This window comes from Dipodomys ordii, unplaced genomic scaffold (genome assembly GCF_000151885.1).
Source record: "Dipodomys ordii isolate 6190 unplaced genomic scaffold, Dord_2.0 Scaffold24, whole genome shotgun sequence".
NCBI classification, from domain to species: Eukaryota; Metazoa; Chordata; class Mammalia; order Rodentia; family Heteromyidae; genus Dipodomys; species Dipodomys ordii.
Window position 1 is genome coordinate 2,107,297 of NW_012267240.1, and position 22,929 is coordinate 2,130,225.

General features: G+C 50.7%; 1 protein-coding gene across 1 annotated transcript in view; it reads right to left on the bottom strand.

Moving 5' to 3' along the window:
• The window catches only part of Galnt2 (polypeptide N-acetylgalactosaminyltransferase 2), a 91,536-nt gene that overhangs the window by 9,565 nt on the left and 59,042 nt on the right, over positions 1 to 22,929 (bottom strand). The window contains exons 4-13 of the mRNA XM_013014746.1: positions 20,365 to 20,463; positions 20,058 to 20,125; positions 19,779 to 19,844; positions 14,779 to 14,900; positions 12,854 to 12,941; positions 10,970 to 11,057; positions 10,015 to 10,118; positions 5,717 to 5,843; positions 468 to 560; positions 179 to 262 (exon numbers count right to left, since the gene is read on the bottom strand). Coding sequence (XP_012870200.1) covers positions 179 to 262; positions 468 to 560; positions 5,717 to 5,843; positions 10,015 to 10,118; positions 10,970 to 11,057; positions 12,854 to 12,941; positions 14,779 to 14,900; positions 19,779 to 19,844; positions 20,058 to 20,125; positions 20,365 to 20,463 — 939 coding nt within the window. The remainder of the gene's footprint in view (positions 1 to 178; positions 263 to 467; positions 561 to 5,716; positions 5,844 to 10,014; positions 10,119 to 10,969; positions 11,058 to 12,853; positions 12,942 to 14,778; positions 14,901 to 19,778; positions 19,845 to 20,057; positions 20,126 to 20,364; positions 20,464 to 22,929) is intronic.

A 22,929-nucleotide genomic window follows, 5' to 3' on the forward strand; every position in this document is an offset into this window, starting at 1 on the left:
CCCAGCCTGGCTTCTAAGGCGTCTTGCCTGCAGCATGATCTCCTTGTGGCATGATCTCCCTGGGGTAGGACAAACTCTCCCCAGAGCCTTGCTTCCAAGGTGTGGCTGCTGCAGTGTGATCTCCCTGGGGCCTCTCCCGCCATCTTTCTCAAGGTAAAACCCAGGCCCCAGGACTTACCTCAGTTCTGGGTAGACATTCTCCAGATACCACTTAAAAGGCTTGCAGCTCAGCTTCTTCCTCAGCTCCAGTCTGCTCTGAATACTACACCAGGGAAACAAGACTCCTTTACACTCAGGAATGGATGGCCCCACACCAGACCCCAACATCAGCCAATGTGGCTGGGACAGGGCAAGAGGTACGGTTGGGACCACCTGGCTCCCCTACCCCAATGGGGCCTCATGGGCCCTGAACAGAGGCCCCACCGTCCATCTCCTCTGCCCTCATGAAATCTCTAGGTACTACTTACTTTCCATAGGGCACATTGCGTGCCGAAGGCACAGCTGCATAATAGAAGTTTTTATATTCATCCATCCAGACTTCTGCCGCCCTGCGGGTATTGCTGGAGACAAAGCAGATATTACTGAGGCAAACCACTTTGCCCAGCCCCATCCCCGAGCCCACCCACCGTGGAGCTGCGCTGCAGGGGCTCGGCAGGGACCACAGAGGCCACACTTTTCTGTCATTCAGAGCAGATTAGCAAAGAGTAGAAGCAATGTTGGAATTAAGTAGCACAGCAGGTGTTTTAGAGAAAAGCCTGGGCTGTGCCGTAAAGGACAAGACAGTGCAAGGTGCTCCTGTCTCCAGCCTTCTGTGGAGCCCTCCCCTGGGGCACATGCACAGGCACACCCAGAAGTGCCAGGATGCTCACTCTGTACTGCCAAAGAAAATACATCAGGGAGGCCACTGTCACCCTTTCCTTTGAAAGAAAGGTCTCTTAAATGCTAAGTCTGTCTGACTAAGCCATAATTACAACAAGTTATGTGTGAGGCCTCTGTCTTCCACAGGAAATAATGTACACACCTGTCTTCCTGAATGAAAGAACCACTGACTGCCATTTTACAGATTTATTGAAATATAGGTGGTATAAAAACACCACACTCAGACCCAGTGCTTCTTCTGGAACTTTATCTCAATAGCCAGGAATGAAAAGCATATGCTCATTTTAACACTATTTATGATGGCCAAAAAAATGGAGACTGAGGATGGTGGTACACTGCTACAAACTGAGGTACTTAGGAGGTAGAAACAAGGAGGACTGCAGTTTGAGGCAGGCAAAAAGTCATCAGCAAGACTCTCTCAAAATAAGCTGGGCATGGTGGCATTGGTCTGTAATCCCAAACTCTCAAGGAGGCAAGGAAGGCTGGCCTGGGCAAAAACACAGAACTTTATCTGAAAAACACCAATAAAAAAGGGCTGAGTTTGGGCTGGGAAGGTCGCTCAGTGGTAGAGTGCTTGCCTCGCATGCATGAGACCCTGGGTTCAATTCCTCAGCACCACATAAGCAGAAAAAGCCAAAGTGGCACTGTAGTTCAAGTGGTAGAGTGCTAGCCTTGAGCTGAAGAGCTGAGGGACAGCACTCAGGCCCAGAGTTCGGGCCCCACTATCAACAACAACAACACCAAAAAAGGGCTGAGGGCCTCAAATGGCAGAGCACCTTCTGGTAAGCACAAAACTCTGTGTTCAAATCCCAGTATTAAATAAATAATGACAGAAATAACAATAACAATGAGGAGGAGATGGAGAAGCTGTGGTATTTAATCTCAATGGCAGTTTGGACTGAGATGCCTTGGTTAGTGAGCAGCCCTTTAGGTGTGTTTGTGGGGTGTTTCTAGAGACCAGACCGAAAGGGGTCTACCCCACTCAGTAGATCAGTCCCTCGAGGGGTTCCAACAGGAGGCAGAGATGTGCCCTAAGTCAGTCTCTTGCCTGGTTCTTTCTCACATACCGTCCTGGCTCTTTGCTTCCCTTCTGCCCCAAGTACAGCTTTCTGCTCCACATTCCTGCTGCTGCCACAACGTTCTGCCTCACCAAGGGCCCAGAAATGTGGAGCTGAGTGACTATGGCCTGAACCCCAGGAAACCATGGGCCAAAGAACCTTCTATGCTGTTTCTGTCAGCTGTCTGGTCTCAGTGATGATAAAAGTAACTGACACAGAAACAAGGTAACCGGAGAGAGCAGCCTAGGTGTGGAATGTTGGCACTGAAGAGGCATGGACTTTCCTGGTGGGAAAAAAACATATCCAGGGCAAGACAGACCACTGTGGTTGGAAGGGAGACTGAAAAAACCTGCATAGATGCAACACAGTGCTTAGGTGTTGGGACACTAGGTGGAAAGGATTTCTCAGACAGCACCACACGTTTCTGGTGAGCCAACCAGGTAGGTCTTTGCTAAGTGATCTCTTGCCTGTGCTGAGGCAGTCTCCAACAAAGCCCCCCAGAGCCAGGTGCCGAAGCCCCCCTCAGAGAAACAGAGCCCCCCAGAGCCAGGTGCTAAAGCCCCCTTCAGGGAAACCAAAGAATCTGATTCTAAGACGTTCCTTTCGGCCCCAAAGGCTTAAAGGTTTGTTCTGTTTGTGCTGGTTCTGAGGACTGCACTCAGGGCCCCTAAGCTGTCCCTAAGCTTTTGTGTTCAAGGCCAGCACCCTACTACTTGAGCCACAGCTCCATTTCCAGGTTTTCAGTAGTTAATTGGAGATAAGAATCTCACAGATTGGGGCTGGGAAGGTGGCTCAGTGGTAGAGGGCTTGCCTTCCATGCTCGAGGCCCTGGGTTCGATTCCTCAGCACCACATAAGCAAAAAGAAAAAAGCCGAAAGTGGCGCTGTGGCTCAAGTGGTAGAGCGCTAGCCTTGAGCTGAAGAGCTGAGGGACAGTGCCCAGGCCCAGAGTTCAGGCCCCACGACCGGACCCCCCCCCCCAAAAAAAGAATCTCACAGATTGGGAGGAGGCTACAATGCTTGATAAGAAATGTACTCATTATCTTGCCCATGTAACTGTAACCCCTCTGTACAGTATTTTCACAATTAAAAAAAAAGAATCTCACAGATTGGGAGGAGGCTACAATGCTTGATAAGAAATGTACTCATTATCTTGCCCATGTAACTGTAACCCCTCTGTACAGTATTTTCACAATTAAAAAAAAAGAATCTCACAGATTGGTTTTGAACCATGATCCTCAGACCTCTGCCTCCTGAGTAGCTAGGATTACAGGTGTGAGCCACTGGTGCCTGGCTTAATGGTTTTATAAATCCTAATCACTGTGTTTTCTAGTCTCTTAAGTCCTTAGGAGATTAAGTCATTTAATTCCTAAGTAGAAAGATATCCTTTCTTGCCTAATTAACAGAATTATACCTAGGATTACTAGAACAAGCCTTGTGGTTTCTCTGACTCTTTAATTTGGATATTTGGTCCTCACCAAATTGTCTTTTAGTTGCCAGGGATCTACCTTTATCTAGGCACTCTTTGGTTCTGGGAGGATTTAGTATTAGACATTCCTGTACACCTAAAGTCACACCTGATGGGAATCAAGAACGTGGTGTGGAACAGCTTCATCTCTTCATCTCCTAGGGAGGCCTTCCCGAAGCCAGCCCTGCAGAGAGGTCAGTGGGGCATCTTCTGCAGGCCCATGCTGCCCAGACCCTTAAGCTGCAGCGCAGGTCCTCTCCAAATCGCCAGCACATGGTCTCTTGTGCCAGGAAAGGTAACTGAAATGCCTCTTACCTCACCCAGTGCTTTGTTAAAAGTCAGTACAGCAGCACCATGTCATCCCAATGAGCCCCACTGTCGGCTACTCAGTAGCGATGGCTTTGATTAAAATATGAATACATCTATATAAGAAGATTCTGAAAAGGGTACATGCTGCCCCGGGGAAGGGCACACCTGTAAGTGTCTGATCTTAAAAGGCCCATCCTAAAAGAGCATATTGTTCTTAATAAAGAACAAAAGTGATGTGCAAACCACACTTGTGGACGCATGCTTCCTGATAATTTGGTCAAAACTATGTGTCTTCTATGAAAGTTCCCGTAGAAATCAGGCCCTGCTTAAGTTTAAAAAATTTAACTTCTAGCTGGGTGCTGGTGGCTCACACCTGTAATCTTAGCTACTCAGGAGGCTGAGATCTGAGGATCATGGTTCAAAGCCAGCCCAGGCAAGAAAATCCATGAGACTCTTATTTCCAATAAACCATTAAGAAAACCGGAAGTGGTGCTGTGGCTCAAGTGGTAGAGCGCTTGCCTTGAGCTGAAGAGCTGAGGGACAGCACCCAAGCCGAGTTCAAGCCCCAGGACCGACAAAAAAATAAAATAAAATTCAACTTCTAGGACTAGTTTACTCACACCTGTAATCCTGGCTACACAGCCAACTACACTGTAAGATCTGATGCCTGCCCTGGGAAAAAACAAGAGACCTATCCAAAAAGTAACAAGAAAAAAAAAAAAGTTTGTGGTTCCTGGGTCTCGGGGCTGCGTGCTGTCTTTCAGGTCTGACCTCAAGCGCTGCTTCCTCACACACAGGTCCTTCCATCCGCCCCGGCCTGGAAACACCTCCTTTTGCCTGTCCAGGTCACTGGGGTAGTGGGTCTTCATGGTGTTGCATGGCTCGCGTTTTTGGTTTTTTCTTTGTCAGTACCAAGTTTGATTTCAAGGTCTCGTGTTTCCTCAGCTTGCTTGCTCAGCTGGTGCTCTACCATTTGAGCCACACCTCCAGCCCAGTATTTTGCGGGCTGTTTTGGAAATGTAGTTTTGCGGTTTATTTTGCAGCTGGAGTCTCATATGCATTCCTGTCTGAGCTGGCTTGGTTCACAATTCACCACAACTGTCAACTGCCTGAGGAGTTAGAGTACAGGTATGGGTTGGCTTAGCATCCAAGGAGACCTTACTTAGCTGTGCTTGCTCTCACAAGGAGGTGACCACCTTGAGGCCTAGCTTGGACAGATTTTGTCTCTGGCATCTGAGGAGCTCCCAGCAAACATCTGGTCTGATGGAAAGCTGACTTGTTCTGCCCTCATCTGGCACTTTGTTTTTATTAAAACATACCATGAGTCACACCCATGTGCCCCGATGTTTTTCTGGTGTGAATGTAGCACAGTTTGACTTTTACTGTGGTTGAACCTCTCTCTCCAAACCCCTGATGAAATGTAACTGCCACTGTTCTGGCACCAAAGGTAGGCCTGTTGAGCAATAGGAGGTCCATGGTGGCCATCTCCCACAGGGGTCAGGACTGCGGCCATGGGCCCCTTCTCCACGACAATGAGTGAGGTCAGCACCTGGACGCTGGGCTTCCAGGGCCAGAAGCCTGTCCTTCTGTAGGTCATGCCATCTGTGGCACCCTACACAGTAGCACACAGCAAACGCAGGCAGCTGGGGTTTAACTGTACTATGAACATTGATATGATTTTAAAAAATAAGAGTTCTTCTTTATAATTTTCTCCCTTAACTCTATGGGGTTTGTGCAACACACATGCAGGTTTGTGTGGCTATCATGGAATCCACCCCCTGCTTTGCTCCCAGCTGTCATCTCCCCCTCCATTCTGGGGCCATTACCTGCTTCCTCCCTGGCCAGTGCTGTTTCTAGACTGCCTTGGGCAGAGTGAAGGCAGCTTCTGCCCTCCCTCAGCAGAAAGACCCTGGGCCTAGGTCGCAGCCCTGACGCCAGGGCCATGGTTGTAAGAGCAGACTGTCTTCACACACCCCAGGGCATGCCTGCCTTTCACTGCTTACCGTGCGAAGACTGTGCCGCTGCCCCCAGGGAAGGTGTAGGGATGCTGCTTCCGGAACACGTGCCCTACGCGGCTACAGGGGATGATCTCCAGGCTGCCGCCACACTGCCACACTCGGAAGGAGATTTCTGAGACAGGAAGGAGACTTGGTGACCACTGGAGCCACAAGGCTGATCTGCCACGTGCGGATGCCCTCGCTGCCCACCATGCCCACGGCTGCTGAAAGAGAGCCCAGGAGTCCTGTTTTCTCCAGAACCTGTCAAAGCTTTCTACGTGAACACGCTGGAAGCAGCTCAGACGGGCTGACTCCAGAGTTCCAACAAGAGTCCTCTCTGGAGCCACAGTGTGCACCTGTTTTGTGTGCGCTGGCATGCCTCACGCCCTGGTGAGGCCTTATTGCTCATGGCAGTGCCTAGGGGCAGTCAGGAACCCCGGGAACAGGCAGGAGTGCTCTGAAGAGTTGAAGACTGGCTGTAGGAGTGACCGGAGGGCAGAGCCACACCACTGCACCACCATGGGCACCCCCAAGTACAACTCCAGGGACCTGGCATGTGCATGATGGATGCTGGTTGCCCTCAGCAAAGGTACTCTTCCAGGCACTTGTCCTAACTGTTGCTCATTCTGGATGAGGAGACTATGCTTAACCTTCTGGAAAAGCTACACTGTTTTTCCTGAAGGACACTGAGGTTTGGATAATAGCCCTTCCCTCTGGGTCACATGAGACCTCTCAGAACATTCTGGGGGCAACAAGAAAATCAGCAGTGGCTGGGAAGGTGGCTCAGTGGTAGAGTGCTTGCCTAGCATGCATAAAGTCCTGGGTTCAATTCCTCAGTACCACATACACAGAAAAAGCCGGAAGTAACACTGTGGCTCAAGTGTCAAGTGCTAGCTTTGAGCAAAAGAAGCTCAAGGATACTTTCTAGGCCCTGAGTTCAAAGCCACAGGACTGGCCAAAAAAAGAAAAAAGAAAAGAAAAAAAAGAAAATTAACGGTCTGCATACTACTATGTAGGTGTACTAGAAACAAACAGTTCCACAGATGATAAAAGTATATGGATGATCATCTGGCAAAGCAGCAGGACCGGAGTGCACAGGAAGAGCCATGGGCTCAGAAACACTTCTGCTTGGGTCTGGCTAAGTAAGGTCCTAGGAGAGCCTGCACTCAGGAGAGCCTGCCATGGATCTTAACCTTGTCCTCACAGTGACACAGTGCAGTCTGCATCAACTGAGCAAATGAGTTAAGGCTCTCAGTCCATCTGTGTGTCCTATGAAGCTCTGAGCAGCCAGTTCTGTATATTTCAGAAAGCAAAGATGAAATACATGTTTGCCTCACGCAAAGATGAAATACATGTTTGCCTCACTGGAAGACTAGACTGGCTTCTGTGTAGGGTCTATGGGCCTGGAGGGGTTATATGGATGTCTGAGGGAGGGGCTCAACCCTGACCTCTCCTGAGCAGATTCCGACCTGTGTGGCTCTTTAATTAGGGGGAGGGGGTTTGCATCTGAATCCTGCTCTTGGCTGTGGCCTCCGTGAAGTCCCTCTAAGGAGGCCCCCACCGCACACAGGTAGCATGCATACCAACACTTTGGGGATCTGCCCATAGAGACAGCACTGTCCCCATGGAGCCACCCCACCTCACTGGACCAAGAGGCAGGACCTTGAACTCTGCAGTGATTAACTTTTTATCAGGTGGACAGTGGGTTTTTTGCAGCAACCCCCATAGCCACCTCTCTTAGTGCACACCCACCAAACCCACATACCTACCAAACCCACACGGCCACCAAAGTCACACACCCACTGAAGCCATACAGCCATCAAAGTCACATGGCCACCAAAGCCACACGGCTAACAAATGCCAGCAGCAGCCAGCTGTGCGCCCTGCACCCAGAAGCAGGACCCAGGAGCCACACTTTGGAGAGAGCATGATTCACTTACAGATCTTCTGTTCTAAATGCCTGCTGCTTGGCCTCTGCCTAGCTCATCCCATAGCACCAGCTGGGAGAAAAAGGCACCAGACCCCCTGGTAAAGGAGCTGTTCCTACCAGGATCTGGCCTTCCTTGGCCCCTTAGGCCCTTATGTAAGGAATGTAAAAGCCAAAATAATAGCAAGCCAGTCCATTAAAATGAGTTCTATCTTCTCGGGGCCTGTAGACAAAGTCTTAGAAATATCACTGTACAGTGTGACACAGTGCTGGCTCCCCCCTCATCACCAGCTGCTTCTAGAACTACCCCCACTCCTGTGATGTGGCTAACGGAGTTCCCAGACAGGGCCCCACAGGTGGACCTGACCACAGGATCCTGGGGCGTGATGTGGCTCTGGGGTCTCAGGTTAAAACACCCAAGAAGAGACTGACTCATGGTCCTTGCTTCCCTCACACAGGGCCTGAGCTGAAAGTTGCTTTCAACATCAAACCAAGTTGGAGGCGTCCTCAGAGAGGTAATGTCTGCCACCCTCAACATCAAAAACCACAGAGGAATGATCAGGCTAGATTACTCCATTCTTTTAAGCTAACAGATACTATCAAAGTTTCTGTCACAAGTAAAACTACTCAGATGGCAGCAGTGTCACCTTCTCTCCCTCTCTCTGCCCCCTTTCTGTCCCAGAGAACACTCACCCAAGGACAAAAGAAACTCCATATTCGGTAACCAGGAGCAACTATCTCACAACTGCAACCACTTGGAAGCAAAGGCTTCAAATAAAGCCAGCAAGAAAAGCAAACAACAAAGTAAGCAAACACCAGATTTTTCGTCTTTTATGCAGGAAATATGAGGCAGACACCTTCATAGACTACAGCCCACTGAGGTTTTTTTGTTTTGTTTTGTTTTTTTGTCAGTCATAGGCCTGAATTCTGGTCCTGGGTGGGTCTGGGTGCTGTCCCTCAGCTCTTTAACTCAAGGCTAGCGCTCTACCACTTCTGGTTTTTCTGAGGAATGGAACCCAGGGCCTCATGCATGTGAGACAAGTGCTCTACCACTGAACCACCTTCCTAGCCCCCAGCCTACTGAATTTTGTTGTCTCTACTCCTGGGTAAAAATCTGCATGGGCCATTAAAATATTGTAACTATTCACAGAAGTACTCGAAAAGTCAGGTACCAAATTACGGGGCCCGTCCACGTGTCATCCACAAATAGGAGTCCACTAACACCCCAGCTGCCACAGTCCGGCTCCCCTCCACATGCTCATTCACGGCTCACACACCGCTCCCAGCCCAGCTTTCCTCCACATGCTCACACACAGCTCATTGCCTGTCTCCCTCCACACGCTCACACACGGCTCCCCTCCACACGCTCACACACGGCTCCCCTCCACACGCTCACACACGGCTCCCCTCCACACGCTCACACACGGCTCCCCTCCACACGCTCATACACGGCTCCCCTCCACACGCTCACACACGGCTCCCCTCCACACGCTCACACACGGCTCCCTTCCACATGCTCACACACGGCTCCCTCCACATGCTCACACGCTCACACACAGCTCCCTCCACACGCTCACACATGGCTCCCTTCCACATGCTCACACACGGCTCCCTCCACATGCTCACACGCTCACACACAGCTCACAGCTTGGCTCCCTCCACACGCTCACACACGGCTCCCCTCCACGCGCTCACACACGGCTCCCCTCCACGCGCTCACACACGGCTCCCCTCCACACGCACACACACGGCTCCCTCCACACGCTCACACACGGTTCACAGCTTGGCTCCCTCCACACGCTCACACACGGCTCACAGCTTGGCTCCCTCCACACGCTCACACACGGCTCACAGCTTGGCTCCCTCCACACGCTCACACATGGCTCACAGCTTGGCTCCCTCCACACGCTCACACACGGCTCACAGCCTGACTCCCTCCACATGCTCACACACGGCTCCCTCTACACGCTCACACACGGCTCCCTCCACCTGCTCACATGCTCACACACAGCTCACAGCCCTGTTCCCATCCACATGCTCACACACAGCTCACTGCCCGGCTTCCCTCCACATGGCTCATCAAGCTGGGACCCGGGCTCTTTCCCTCCATTTCTGAATATGAGCATTCCAAAGCCCCTGGTCAAACCACATGGCAGATTTTGGCTTCTGACTCAGTTTACCTGAGTCCTCGCCTCCATCCAATGTGGGGCAGCATCTTATTATCTACCCGTGGGACACATGGCAGGGGCCAGCTCTGCCCACTGAAGGGCCACTCTGGAACCTTCTCAAATGCTTTGCAATCAGCACTCTGTCTGCATTCCATAGATGTTACCCAGTGGGTAGGGTTCTTGATCTTGAGGTGTGGATTCATACATACCCAAGTTCTCTCCTCCCCATACGTCCATCATCATGTCGTATTTCCCCAGTTCTTCAAAATAGAACTTATCCATCACAAACAACCCGCCAGCAATCATTGGAGTTCTGAAGAGGCAAAGAGGAGAGAAGATGAGGGTTAGTGGGCCAGTACCGTCCACAAAAGCCAGGCCTGGTCTCCTGACTTCAAGCTGACTTTCATTCTCCACTGCTGACTTCAGATACCTCCTCAAGACCCTGCCTGTGGTCTCACAGGACAGGGCTGGACTAAGCTTTCTCTACAACAAGTTGATTACAGGGGCTGGGACACTGGATGGCCAGCTGCCCCTGGCAAGATACTAAACCTTTCTATGCCTCCTTACAGGTGATGAAGATTATAAAAAATAATATGCAATCCTAGGTCCCTGACATCAGCTGGAAGCCCCATCACAATATGAAAGATGTTCTATATCATAAACTACCAGAGTTACATGGTGAGCCTGACACTATCTCTGAGGAAAGGGAAGACCTTAGAGTGTGACCTGGTGACAAGCTCTCACCTTGAGCTAGGTCCAGGAAAAAGATCAGGATGGGGAGAACCCACAGTGCCAAGGCATCTAGGGTCTGCAGGGGCCAGAACACTCAGACCAGAGACGAGGCTCTCCCCATGAGGGCCACCCCATGAACACTGACCAGAGATGAGGCTCTTCCTGTGAGGGCCACCCTGTGAACACCAACCAGAGACGAGGCTCTCCCCATGAGGGCCACCCCATGAACACTGACCAGAGATGAGGCTCTCCCTGTGAGGGCCACCCTGTGCACACTGACCAGAGACGAGGCCCTCTCCATGAACACTGACCAGAGACGAGGCTCTCCCCATGCACACTAACCAGAGACGAGGCTCTCCCCGTGCACACTGACCAGAGGCCAGGTTCCCTACTGCAATCCAGAGACCAGCGTCTGCCCAAGCTGGTACTTACTTTATGGGAGCAACAGGGTTCCCCTGGCGAGCCCTCCTCTGCTCAGGTGTCATATAATCCCACTTGAACACCAAGTTCCACTCAAAACCTGCCAGTCAGAAGAGATGTGTGCTGAGAAAACACTCACCCTTTGATCCTGGTTTGACATTTGTACACAACTCCCAGAACCAAGTAAACGAAGACACAGAGTGGGGAGTATGTGATGGTGTGGGCTGGGGGTGGGGGTAGGGCACACTGAAACCTTCCCCAACCTCCCAAGGAAAGGTGGGCCTGGCTCTTCTAACACTACAATAGGCAAGTGAAGTGTGAAGTAGGGGGACAGGGGAACGTGTGAAGTGTGAGGATGGGGGATGTGTGTAAGACCATTGCACAGAGAAGATATTCAAGATGAGAGAGGAATGGCCTAGACTTGCTGCGGGCCTCCACTATGGCCCCGTGGCTGGGAAGCTTGGAGGGGACACTCATCGTCTTTTCCCTAGCCTGCAAACTCCCTCTCCTTGTATCTTTTTATCGCAACCAAAACTGTACTTCAGGGCAAGGGTGGAGTGGGAGAGTGAAAGCTCTTAAAAGAAAAATGTGTCAGAGGAAGCTGCAAACTGGGCCAGGAGCTTGGTTTTCCATCAGTCTGGCGCATCCACCTTCCCTCTTAGAACCCACAGGGGTGGCAGAGCCTAGGCCTTACCCTGGACAGGGTTCCAGATGCTGAGGCCCCAGGCTCCGTGGCTGGGCCTTGCTCTTGTCTACAAGGCATCCACACTCCTTGGAACCAAAGCCACTGCTGGCAAAAGCAGGCTGTGGCTGAGGGCCTGACTCCAGACCTAGTCTCCAGGGGCCACCTCTGGCCTTATAGCTCACTACTTTCTAAGCCCTTTGCCCTCAGGATTTTTGTTCAAGGGCACTAGAAGTACTCAGATCATCTGGATTCAGGGTTTGTCTGCTATTACCCTCAGGTGCTCACTGGGTATCCCTGGGCCCGCTCACCCGGTATCCATGGGCCTGCTCACCCAGTGTCCCTGGGCTCACCCAATGAGTGTCCCTGTACCCACTCAGTGAGTGTCCCTGGGCCTGCTCAGTGAGTGTCACTGGGCCCACTCACTGAGTGTCTGGGCCAGCTCACCACATGTCCCTGTGTCAGTTCACCAAGTGTCTAGGCCCACTCACTGAGTGTCCTTGGACTCCCTGGGCCTGCTCACTCAGTGTCCCAGGATCCTACAGGGCGCTGCCTGTGAGGGTCTAGAGCTTCTCCAGTGAAAACCCTCAGTGCAGAGCTTCTCATCAGCTCTCACCAGCAAAGACAGCTCAGTGCCCCATGTCACATGCTCACAGTAGTGATGAGTTTGAAGACAAAAAGGGTGGAGCCAGGGCCCACTGTCCAGAAGGCAGGCCAGCTCCCAGGGTCAGTTATGGTGTGTGTAACCCTCACTGAAGGCCAGCTCCCGGGGTCAGCTGTGGTGTGTGTGGAGTTCTCACCGCAGGCCAGCTCCCGGGGTCAGCTGTGGTGTGTGTACAAAGCTCTCACTGTAGGCCAGCTCCTGGGGTCAGCTGTGGTGTGTGTACAAAACCCTCACTGTAGGCTAGCTCCTGGGGTCAGCTGTGGTGTGTGTACAAAGCCCTCACTGCAGGGCCAGCTTCTGGGGTCAGCTGTGGTGTGTGGAGTCCTCACTGCAGGCCAGCTCCCAGGGTCAGCTGTGGTGTGTGTAACCCTCACTGCAGGGCCAGCTCCCAGGGTCAGCTGTGGTGTGTGTAACCCTCACTGCAGGGCCAGCTCCCAGGGTCAGCTGTGGTATGTGGAGCTGTGGGCATGTGAGCACTCACTGAAGTAATGACAGTTCTACAACAGTGGGACCAGTGATGAACTGGTAGGAGATGATGACTGATACCTACCACCCTTGAGGTCAGCAGAGGCACCCACGTACTGGAAGTTGTCCATGTTAATGACATCGATGATGGGAGACACCACACGGGTCCTGTCCTGAGCATGGGTAGAATAAGAGTGGTTATCACAAGCCCAGCAGAACAGCATCCTGTTCCCTGAGGAGCTCCCCCACGCCCAGGAGCTCCCACCCCCCAGGAGCTCTCTCCTGGAGGAGCACTCCCTAAATGTCCCCGCCCCACTGGGACATTGCTGTTGTGGAATGAATGACAGGGGACAGCAGAACCTGGGATATCTGCCACTTGTCTACTTAGAAAGGACAGAGTTCACAGGCCTTGTATCAAGTCCAAAATCACCTCAGGCCATTTTTGTCCTGAGCTGGGCTGGCTGAATGTCAGCTGCAGGAAGACTTGGGAGTGGACTAAATCTTTCTCCTAGTTCACGAAGTACGAGTGCGTGATGTGGGCTATCAATACGATCCTCACAGAAGGCAAACTGAGGCTGTAGAGGCTAAGCTTGCCTTAACTGTGGCTCTACCAAGAAATGTTCTCCTAGGTGCAGCCATTCTTTAGGCCACACTGACATGCTCTGGCAGGGGCCTGACAGACCTTTCCTTTCTGATCTATAAACTACCGCACTGCCTACAATGACAGTTAAACAAGAGAGGGTGTTCCTAGCCACTTCAAGAACCCTTGTTAGTGGAAGAAAGGCCCAGAAGAACAACTCAACCACTGAGCCAGCAGAGATGTTTATGATGTTCCAACACCACCCACAAGCAGATTTGCGGGAAAATAAGCAGAGAAGACCTTGCCTGGGTCAGCCTGGCCTTGGCACAGAAATCAGAGAATATCCTTCTTTGCATTTCTTCCACAAGATGGAATGACCGAGTGGCTCAACTAGCAGGCTGGTTCCTCAGCTGGGAGGGGTGTGTCTGGCTTTGGCTGCAAGCCGGTGGTCTGTGCTTTTAACACTGTGGCAGGATGGACCTGGCTCCACGTTCCAGGAGACAGCCTGGAGAGCAAGATGTGGTGGGCTGGGAATCAGGTCCCATCTCTGCCACAGGGATGTGTGTGCTGGAGGTGCATTAGAGCCTCAGCAGAACACAGCTGGCAATCCTGCCACCCGCATGGTCCCAGGCACAGCCAGGCTCCCTGAAGCACAGCACCTGTACCTGTCAATCACCTGCAACAGAGCGACTGTAAAAGGAACACCTAGTGTGTTGGCTGAGTCCAGCACAGGCTGTAAAGATGATATTCATCATCATAAGTAGCCTTTGGGCATTTGGTATCTCATGACTCGCTGCCCATCAGCCATCCTCACTGTGCTGCAGGGAAAACTGTCCTATTCCTTTTCTGCTTCCTTTCATTAACTTTGCTTTACGCCTCCCTAAGGAAGCACTTTCACAGCAGGAAGTCAATAAGATGAGCAGGAGGCAAGAGATATAACCCAGAGCCAAATGTGACATCAGCGATGATGCTTCTGTAAGGGAGAAGGTACCACAGAGTGCGTGACGCCATATCACCACTGACAGCCCCAGGCGGGCACTGTGGCAACCACTGCCTGCTCCTGCCCATGAGCCTGGCTAAGCAGAGGGGCACCTTGGCCACCTTCCAGACACCTATCAGATGGCACCCTAGGTATTCCACACTAGCCCTGTGACTTCCAGGCTCCAGAGCCAACTGCCAGCTGCAGGTCAGGGTGGATTGTGCCTGCAGGTAACAGGCATCTAGAACAGTATCTCGAGCCACACAGGGCCTGTCTCCTGCCTGTCACATGACTGGCCCTTTTGCCCTTCGAAATGGGGCACTGATGGGCCATCCCAGGGCCGACACACAATTGGAAATCCTGCAGCCAGCACAGGACTGCACAAGGTCGGCCCCGTCTCTACCTGCTCCAGCTGTCCCGTCTGCCCTGCCCCACTGTGCCCTGGCCTCACCTCCGCCACCCGCTCCAGCAGCGGCTCCAACCAGTGCTCATTACACTCGCAGTGGCTGTCCAGGAAGGTCAGGACTTTGGCTTGTGCAGCGTCGGCACCCCGCACTCGTGAGCGCATCAGGCCTGCGGGGAGTTGGAAACACATCAGGGGAGAAGGCCCGGACAAAAGTAGCACTACCCACCCGCTGCCCAGGCAGGCTCCTCCCCAGGCTTTGGAACCAGGAAACTGTCCTAAGATTGCTGCGTTCTGAGAAAGGCTTTCCTTGCCACCCGAGTCTCCTGTGTCACATCCTCCAAGTGTGGACTCTTGGCACCACTTTCCTCTGGCCCAGCTACAGCTCCCTGTCTCTCTGGATGAGGAGTTGCCCCTTGCCTCTCCGCACCAGTTCTGGTAGCCATAGCACCATGAAAGAGCTGCAAATAGCCTTTGTCTTCTCTGGCTTACCGCAAGCCAGATCAACCCAAAACCCATCACCTGGGTTCCACATAGGCCTAGTGACACTCGCCCAAATCTACAATGATACACCTGTGATGTGTTAGTAATGTGCATCTTCATTGAAAACAGTTTTATCCCTGGATGCTGGGGTCATGGGCAGAACTTATTAGAAACATTGGGCTTCACATTTGGAAAGACAGTATCACTCACAACCAGTGAGGACAAGTGTGTAAGTTCCTTTTCTCACTGTCAAAATGGACTTTTCAGGACTCTTAGATAGCTGATGCTAGGACAGGAAAAAGAGATTTACAGTTTCATGTTGGAAAAGAGCCAAAGATGTACAGTTTCACGTTGAAAAAACAAACAAACCCTTGCTCTGAAATGATTCTAATGCAGAGCTACATATAAGAGGGAACTCTCTGAAAGGGCTAGAAAAAAAGCCAAAGGGAAGAAATGTGTGAAAGGGACCGACAAGGGCAAGGAGCCAGGCTGCAGTCCCGAGTCAGGGCATGCCTCCCGGGGTACTCCCAGGGTCAACATTCCACAGCATCTCTATGACCTATGACCTTCAAGGTATCAGAGGGTAGAATAGACTTCAGAGGGGCTGGGAACCTCAAGAGCTGATCTTGGCAGCAAGAAAGTCCCAAATATGGGACCTTCTCTCAATTTCTTGGCCCACTCATGGAAAAACATGGGTTGGGAACTGAATATTCACCAGTTTATCTCTTTCAGTGGGTACAACGTGAGGTTAAAGGTTTGGGAAACACAGCAGCTCTTCTGTAGAACTCTATAAGGATCACATCAGGGAATAACAACCATCTCAGCAATAAAGAATCCACCAAAGATGTACTGGTCCCAGCAAAGAGTAAAGACAAGCATTATACAAGGTGCAAATACAAAGTCATCAGTGGTATTGTGTCTTCAGGTGTTAAGGCTTAGTCCCTAGCTGGTGAGGCTGAGGGATTACTGGATCATGACAGCACTGGCATCACCAGTGGATGAGCCCACTCACTGTAATGACCCATCCCTGGACATATCACCTGATGGCATTGCTGGGGGTTAGAAGCTAGCAGGTAGGCCAGGTTGGAGGAAATAGATCATGGGGGTTCCCTGGTAGGGTGCATCTTGTCTTCAGTCCCTGCCCGCCACCAGCTGCAACAACAGGCCTCAGACCAACGCAGGAGAACCAGATGTGGTGAGCTAAGATGAAACTTGCCTCTGTTAGGTTGCTTTTCTCAGGTACTTTGTCATAGTAATGAAAAACTGACACAGCCAATTAACTTAATTGTCCAGTATGCCAAAGATTATTAGGGAAATAGACCATGATCTGGTTTATCGACAACATACCCATAATGGCTGTTACATGACAAAAATCCATAGTATCAGAAGAAACAGAAACCTAAGCAGAAAAAAACTCCATAGAATGTCACCCTGAGATGACTTAGATGCTGGAATGAGCAGATATAAGATTTTTTTTTTTTTTTTTTGGATCCGGTTGTGGGGCCTAAACTCTGGGCCTGAGCGCTGTCCCTCAGCTCTTCAGCTCAAGGCTAGTGCTCTACCATTTGAACCACAGCACCACTTCTGGCTTTTTTTCTTTTTGCTTATGTAGTGCTGAGGAATCGAACCCAGGGCCTCAGGCATGCAAGGCAAGCGCTTTATCACTGAGCCACCTTCCCAGCCCCCAGATATAAGATTTTTAACATGGTTAATAAAACTGTAGTTAAGAACTACAAGAGGATACTTGTTTTATCAAGTGAACAGATAGAAAAGTCTCACGAGAAAAGCAATGGGGTTCTTTTGAAACTTTAATAAAATAGTCTTAGCAGCAGAAATGACCGGTGAACTTAAGGATGAACCAATTAAACACAGATCTACCTGGTGAGCTCAGAGAAAACTTGTTAGCAGGCAGGGGAGAGTAACCCAAGGATGACCACATTGTGGTGGAAGGGGGGGCGGGTGGATCTAGACACCAGAATGGTGTATTTTTAAATGGCCGTGGGAAAAATTAATGGCCAACTTAGAATTCTAGTCAGAAAAAAACATAGATTCTTCAGATAAACAAAAGCTGAGAGACTTCTGTGCTTACAAGGGTGAATCCTGCAGTAGTCTGTGGGATGATAACATGGAAAGAAAACTTGGATATATAGGAAGAAACAAGATACTAAAAATGCAGAACAGCAGGGTAAGTCTACCAGTCCATGTTCTGAGTTTAAGAGAGAATATTATTTGAAGCAGAATTTTAGTATGCATTGTGGGGCTTAAGACATGCAGATGAAAGTGGCAGCCATGGTGCAGGGAGGAGGGGATGGAGCTGCTGGGTTTTCATCAAGGGGTGGCCACAGTGACTCCAAGACCACAGTCTCCAACTGATGCTGTGGGTGTCGTCCTGAGAGCAACAGCTCTCTCTGTTGTCTGGGAGCAGATATGCACACATGTGTGCGCATGTGCGCACACACACACGTGCCCATGGCATCATGCATCTGTGTGCTAGAGCAAGCACTTGCCACTCCATGCACATTCACAAGGATCTGGTTTTTGATGCCTCACTCCTCCCATACCCAGCACACATATACAGGCCCTTACCTACGTGAACACCTCCTTAAAGCCAGGAGAAGGTTGCTTAGGTGCCTTGTTCTGAGCTCCACACAGGTTACAGGCACTCTGATAAGCTAACAAACGACTTCACAGCTATAAACTGCAAAGGCTAAATGATGTTTTCTGCTTTCATCTTCCCTCTTCTAGCTGCTTTTTTGTTTTTTAAGTCTAAAACATCCTTTTCCTTTTTTAGGTATGTGTGGAGTAAGACATTCTGAGTTTAAGTTTATAGTCAGTTGGTAGGTTATTTATTTATTTTGTCAGTCATGGGGCTTGAACTCAGCCTGGGCGCTGGCCCTCAGCAATTCAGCTCAAGGCAAGCACTCTACCACTTGAGCCACAGTGCCACTTTCAGTTTTCTGAGTGGTTTATTGGAGATAAGAGTCTCACAGACTTTCTTGACAGGCTGGCTTTGAACCATGATCCTCAGATCTCATCCTCCTGAGTAGCTAGGATTACAGGTGTGAGCTCCAGCGCCCGGCAGATTATTGTTTAGGGGAAGAAATAATATAGACTGCAGGCTTCTGATTTCCTGTAGGCTTAGGGCTGCTTGAGTCCAGCAGCCAAGCTGCTCAGAGTGAGCATGAGCTAACTGTCTACGTGTCAGGACATTTGCGTTGATGATCTGGTTAGCACAGAGTTCAAGGGGGAGCTGCTCTATCAGGCCTGGCCATTGCTCCAACTAGATTCCTGCTAGGAACACCTTCCTTCCTCAACCCTGGTGGGACCGCCAGGGAACCAGAAGACAGAGGGGTGTAAGCACCAATGCAGGGGCACAGCACACTTTGCCTGGTGTGCCAAGATACCACAGTGCTGTGACTTCCAGAATATGAAAGGGGCAGAGCTCCCTAACTGTCTGATGCCCAACTGTGAGTGACATGTGGGATGGAGCCTCCAGACCCCGCAGCAGGGCGCATCCCCAGGAGTCTCCCCTGAAGCCTGTCAGTGGCTGGCACAGTAACAGTGCTCTCTGTGTTCCAGTGCTCTCCTTCAGCAGGCTGTCAAACCTGAGCCTGTCATTTTAACAGTTGCCTAGAGCAAGAAGTCACTAAACTTTTCTTGGATAAATCTTTGTTCCTTCTATAAACTCTCCAGTCAAGGGACTGATGGGATTTCCTAGGTTGTGAACAATAGAAGCTAATTTTCTAAATATATTAATAGACAAGTGACTTGAATACTTGCCCCAGTATGCAAACAATTCTAATTATTTAAGCTTTTATTGTTCTTTCTGTGTCTGCTGAGATGGAGCTCCGAAGCAGCTCTGGCAGAGGTAGACAGACAGACAGACAGACAGACAGACACACACACACACACACACACACACAGACAGACAGACAGACAGACAGACAGACAGACAGACAGACAGACAGACAGACAGACAGACAAGATGACTAACTACAGTTCTCCATGTCACCCCTGGGTCAGGAGAAGGCATGCAAGAAACGAAGTTCTCTGAAGCCATGCCTATGCTGAAAATCCTACAGCCTTCCTGCCTGCCTGCACATCATGCTCACGGAGAGAGGCAACACTGAAGATCTAGAACCCGCTGTCTCAGGCTACTTTTAGTCCCTGTAGCACTTTTTAACACCAACTTCTATGACTTGACATCTACGTGGAATGTGCTGTCACACTAGGCAGAGCACTAGCTCCCACCAGCTCTAACGTGAAGAATGTCAGCACATCTGAAGCCAACAGAAGAAACTTCCCACTCCGTGGTGTTCTGGTGTGCACGCCAATTTATAAATGCTCTAGCAAATGTCTTTAAAGACACACTTATTTACTGCTTTCCGCTGCTCTTCAAGCATCTAGGTTCATGTAAACTCTCCCATGGTGACATGTGTCATTTAGGGCAACCTGAATCCATGTCCTGGTCCAGGGTCACTTATGTTAGGCTCAGAGGCTCTGCTATCTCACTGTGTCTTAAGAGAAAGTCCTTCCAAAAATATAAATAAAGAGGCCTTTCTTACCTTCTCGCCGATCATTTCTAAGGACCCGAACTTTCTCTATTTTCCCCAGGAGAGCACCGTCGTCAGCTAGGAAGAGAACAGAAGTGCAGCATGGTGACTGCGGGGTTTCTTAGGCCTCCATGATAGGACAGAGCACTCCCAAGGTCTATGAGCTGACCCTTCCTCTGGGAATCCAGATCACCTTCACCCCAGCACCTGGCCTGTCCACTCCTCAATGCTGCCCCATCCCATGGGAGGCAGGCCCAGGGCCGGGCCGGGTTGGTTAAGTCCAGTACTCACGATCACTGCTGTAGTCGTCCACCAGGATTATTTCTCGTATGAGATGGGGTGGACTTCGCTTAAGCACGCTGAGAAAAAATAGAAGAACAAAGGCTATAGGCCCTGGGAAAGAGGGCGTGGGGTGGCCCTGGGCCCAGTGCTGAGTGACCCAGTGACCTTGACAGCAGCCCCCACAGACCACATGGTGACCTCAACGGCAGCCCCCACAGACCACACAGGTCTGAGATACGTGGGGCACTCTGCTATCTGGCATCCCGGACAGGTGATGTCCCCCATGAGCTGTAACAGGCAGCATCTGGGGCCTCACCTAACCACCGTCCTCAGCAGGGCTGATCTGGCTTCATTATGAAATGTGATCACCACACTGGTGGCTGGCAGATCCACTCGCCACTGCTTCCGTTGGCACCTGGGAGAAAAGAAAGGCCATCCTATGAATGATGGGCACAGCTGGCCATGGCTCCTCCTCCCTCCAGGGACCAGGCTGCCAGGATGGACAGGCTGGAAGGTATCAGCCTGCTGAGACCGAGCTCCCAGGAACATACGGAAACAGCAAACACAACTAGAGTCATGCTTAAGAGATGAAAGATTTTGGCAAATAGTAACGAACTGAGAACATCTTCCAAACATGTAAAAAAAAATGCATGTTTTAAAACAGTGAGATTATTTCTACTTGCACACAGACATACCTCCAACAATGGCTCATCACACCCAAAGCAGAGACTGCTGGGAATGGCACTGGCTGTGCTTGCTGACCTTTTCTACTCTCTCCTTTGTGTGCAACAGGCACAAGTGCTGGTTGGACTGCCAACCTGGCTCCCACTGGTAAACAAGCTGACTGCTCTCCCTCATCCCAGGGGCAGAGCTTCCCCTCCCTGGCTCACCAGCCTTCTCCGAGAGCCTGCCATGGGCAGTGACCAGCGGGAAATGGGCAGGCATGCTCCCTTCACTGTGCGCTGCCTGTAGCACAAGTCCATGGCATGGCACTGGGCTGTTCACCCAGTATGGACAGACACACAGCTGGGAGAGCACTGGAAACTACTTTTAAAGTTAGGACTCTTACAGCTCTAGGTTGAAGATGTTAAAGTATCACTAGGCTCAAAGAACTGGCAAGACAAGAACCTTGTCAGCAGAACCTAGGGTGCCCTTCTGGGCAGGTCTGACTATTCAGAGATGACAGTACAGTGCAGTATCCCAGGGTCCTGAGAACCCAGGCCCTGGCTGACTTGGAGAGGACTATCTCAAAGCCCCAAGACTATGGTCCCCAGGAGGAGCAGGGTCCTGACAAGGACCAAAGGAAATTGTCAGCTGTGGCTGTGGGCAGCAAATTACTGCAGTACACTACTGACACCGGAGTGGGAAGGAGGTGAGCAGACTGAATGGTCCTGCACAAGGACAAGCAAGGTGCCAGAGCAGCCACCTGGAGTCTCCCAAGGAGGCTCGTCCTCCTCACCTGTCGATACCTTGTGGCCAAGGAGGCACACTGCCTTCCACAAGACCCATGCTGAGGAAGACCTGGTTGACTCTAGCACTTATTCTTTCTCACAGCCTGACTCGCCTGCTCCCAGGATTAAAGATAGCCTTTGCCTTGAGTGGGAATTCAGTGGGAAAAGATGATGGAAAACAAAAACCACCTTTGGTACACTGAGGAGGGGATCATGAGCAGCTGCTGGACAATGACCAACGCGGCCACTCAAGGAGTACAAGTACAGACACACTTCCCCTCAGACTGAGAAGATGCCTCGGAGAAACAGATTTCAAACATGAGCAAGAATAACAGTGCAATTATAAAGTAATTAGGTCGGAATCACAAAGGGGGCTTCTTTCACATAAAGATGTGAGTTATTGCAGCTAGCTTACTGCAATTAATTATGAGAAAACAGTACCAGTCACTGCTGTTTCAGGAGAAATGCATTCTGCAATTAATATCCAATCTCATTATAGCCAAGCCTTTTCTGACAAGAAGACAGATAAGCTGGCTTGTGGATTGTTCAATTAAGGCAAGCAAGAACCTGCAGGCCATCAACTATAAACAAATTACCAAATCATGTCACACTCCCTAGAACCCAATCTGAATGCTAAGGAAATTAGGCACCTTCACATGGGGAGGGGCATGAACTCTGCCATCAGGCCCCATTGAATGTAACAAGAAGAGCCCCAGGAGCAGACCTGGGCTAAGCAACTCCTCAGCAGAGCTCATACAGCCCAACAGCTCAACAGACACAGGGTTGCATCTTTCATCCTTAAATCACAGTACACTGAGCTGACTCAATGGAGCCTTCTCACCTTTCCCTCTTTTCCCCAGAAAGTCTGCCTTTCATGAGTATCTGGAAGTCTCACTGAGCTCTGGGAACATTTTCCAGAATTGGAAGATCTCCAGATTTCACCCCATTTTATTAAAATTCCTTTACATGATCTCAAACCATCGAGCTTTTCTAAGACTTGGTAATCACGAACATTAGAGGGTGCCGTTCTTAAGGCAGAGGTATAACAAGTAAAAGCTGAAGCGAAACATGTGTATTGGAGAGTATGTGGACATATGTAGTATGCTGACATCTGAGAGATTCAGATAAACTCTCATACTGCTCCAAGAAAGTAGGACGGGAGAACTTCAAGAACAAAGGAATCATTTTCATTTTACAGTTGTGTCACTGCCAAGCAGTTCTTGCTGCATTGGGCAGCCACGAGCCCAGGACAGCCACGAGCCCAGGACAGCAGTGAGCCCAGGACAGCTGTGAGCCCAGGACAGCCGTGAGCCCAGGACAGCAGTGAGCCCAGGACAGCCATGAGCCCAGGACAGCCGCGATCCCAGGATAGCCGTGAGCCCAGGACAGCAGTGAGCCCAGGACAGCCGTGAGCCCAGGACAGCAGTGAG